We start from the raw sequence: 1,053 nt of genomic DNA on the forward strand, positions 1-1,053 counted from the left end.
GCGTGTACCAGACGTCAGAACTCCCGTCATTGGTCAGCGCTAAGAGACAACCAGAGCAGAGACGGATTGGCAGAAGCCTATCGGGAGAGAGACAAGGCGCGGCGGACAGAAGCAGGTTTAAGGCCACATTTGTCTGAGAGTTAGATTCTGTAGAACCGACTCCCTGGTCAAAGACATCCTTTAATGAACACATTTGTCTGAGAGTTAGATTCTGTAGAACCGACTGCCTGGTCAAAGACATCCTTTAATGAACACATTTGTCTGAGAGTTAGATTCTGTAGAACCGACTGCCTGGTCAAAGACATCCTTTAATGAACACATTTGTCTGAGAGTTAGATTCTGTAGAACCGACTGCCTGGTCAAAGACATCCTTTAATGAACACATTTGTCTGAGAGTTAGATTCTGTAGAACCGACTCCTGGTCAAAGACATCCTTTAATGAACACATTTGTCTGAGAGTTAGATTCTGTAGAACCGACTCCTGGTCAAAGACATCCTTTAATGAACACATTTGTCTGCCGTTTGGAACGTTGGCTCATTAATTGATGCTCATCACTGAGGTCGGGGTCCATGGAAATTAAAATCATGAATTCAACCTAATTCTTTCTATTCCAGCCTCATGAATATCTGTTGTTGCTATAGAGACTGCTCTGTGTATGATAAAGCATGTCTCTATAGATATTGTGATATAGAAATCTCCTGTAACTGACTATAGATATTGTGATATAGAAATCTCCTGTAACTGACTATAGATATTGTGGTATAGAAATCTCCTGTAACTGACTATAGATATTGTGATATAGAAATATCCTGTAACTGACTATAGATATTGTGATATAGAAATATCCTGTAACTGACTATAGATATTGTGATATAGAAATCTCCTGTAACTGACTATAGATATTGTGATATAGAAATCTCCTGTAACTGACTATAGATATTGTGGTATAGAAATCTCCTGTAACTGACTATAGATATTGTGGTATAGAAAATGACGATAGTTGACTGATTCCACATGTTTTTGTTACACCCTGAATTTAAGGTGGATTCAAT

General features: G+C 38.7%; 1 protein-coding gene across 1 annotated transcript in view; it reads left to right on the forward strand.

The window, feature by feature from the left end:
- The window catches only part of LOC124026854 (regulator of G-protein signaling 12-like), a gene marked incomplete at its 5' end in the record, with an annotated part of 35,983 nt that extends 35,575 nt beyond the window's left edge, over nt 1-408 (forward strand). The window contains 1 exon segment of the mRNA XM_046339529.1: nt 1-408. This exon segment is cut by the window's left edge and continues 337 nt beyond it. Coding sequence (XP_046195485.1) covers nt 1-137 — 137 coding nt within the window.
- Nucleotides 409-1,053: the final 645 nt, after the last annotated feature.

Source organism: Oncorhynchus gorbuscha, unplaced genomic scaffold (genome assembly GCF_021184085.1).
Source record: "Oncorhynchus gorbuscha isolate QuinsamMale2020 ecotype Even-year unplaced genomic scaffold, OgorEven_v1.0 Un_scaffold_2836, whole genome shotgun sequence".
Taxonomy (NCBI): Eukaryota; Metazoa; Chordata; class Actinopteri; order Salmoniformes; family Salmonidae; genus Oncorhynchus; species Oncorhynchus gorbuscha.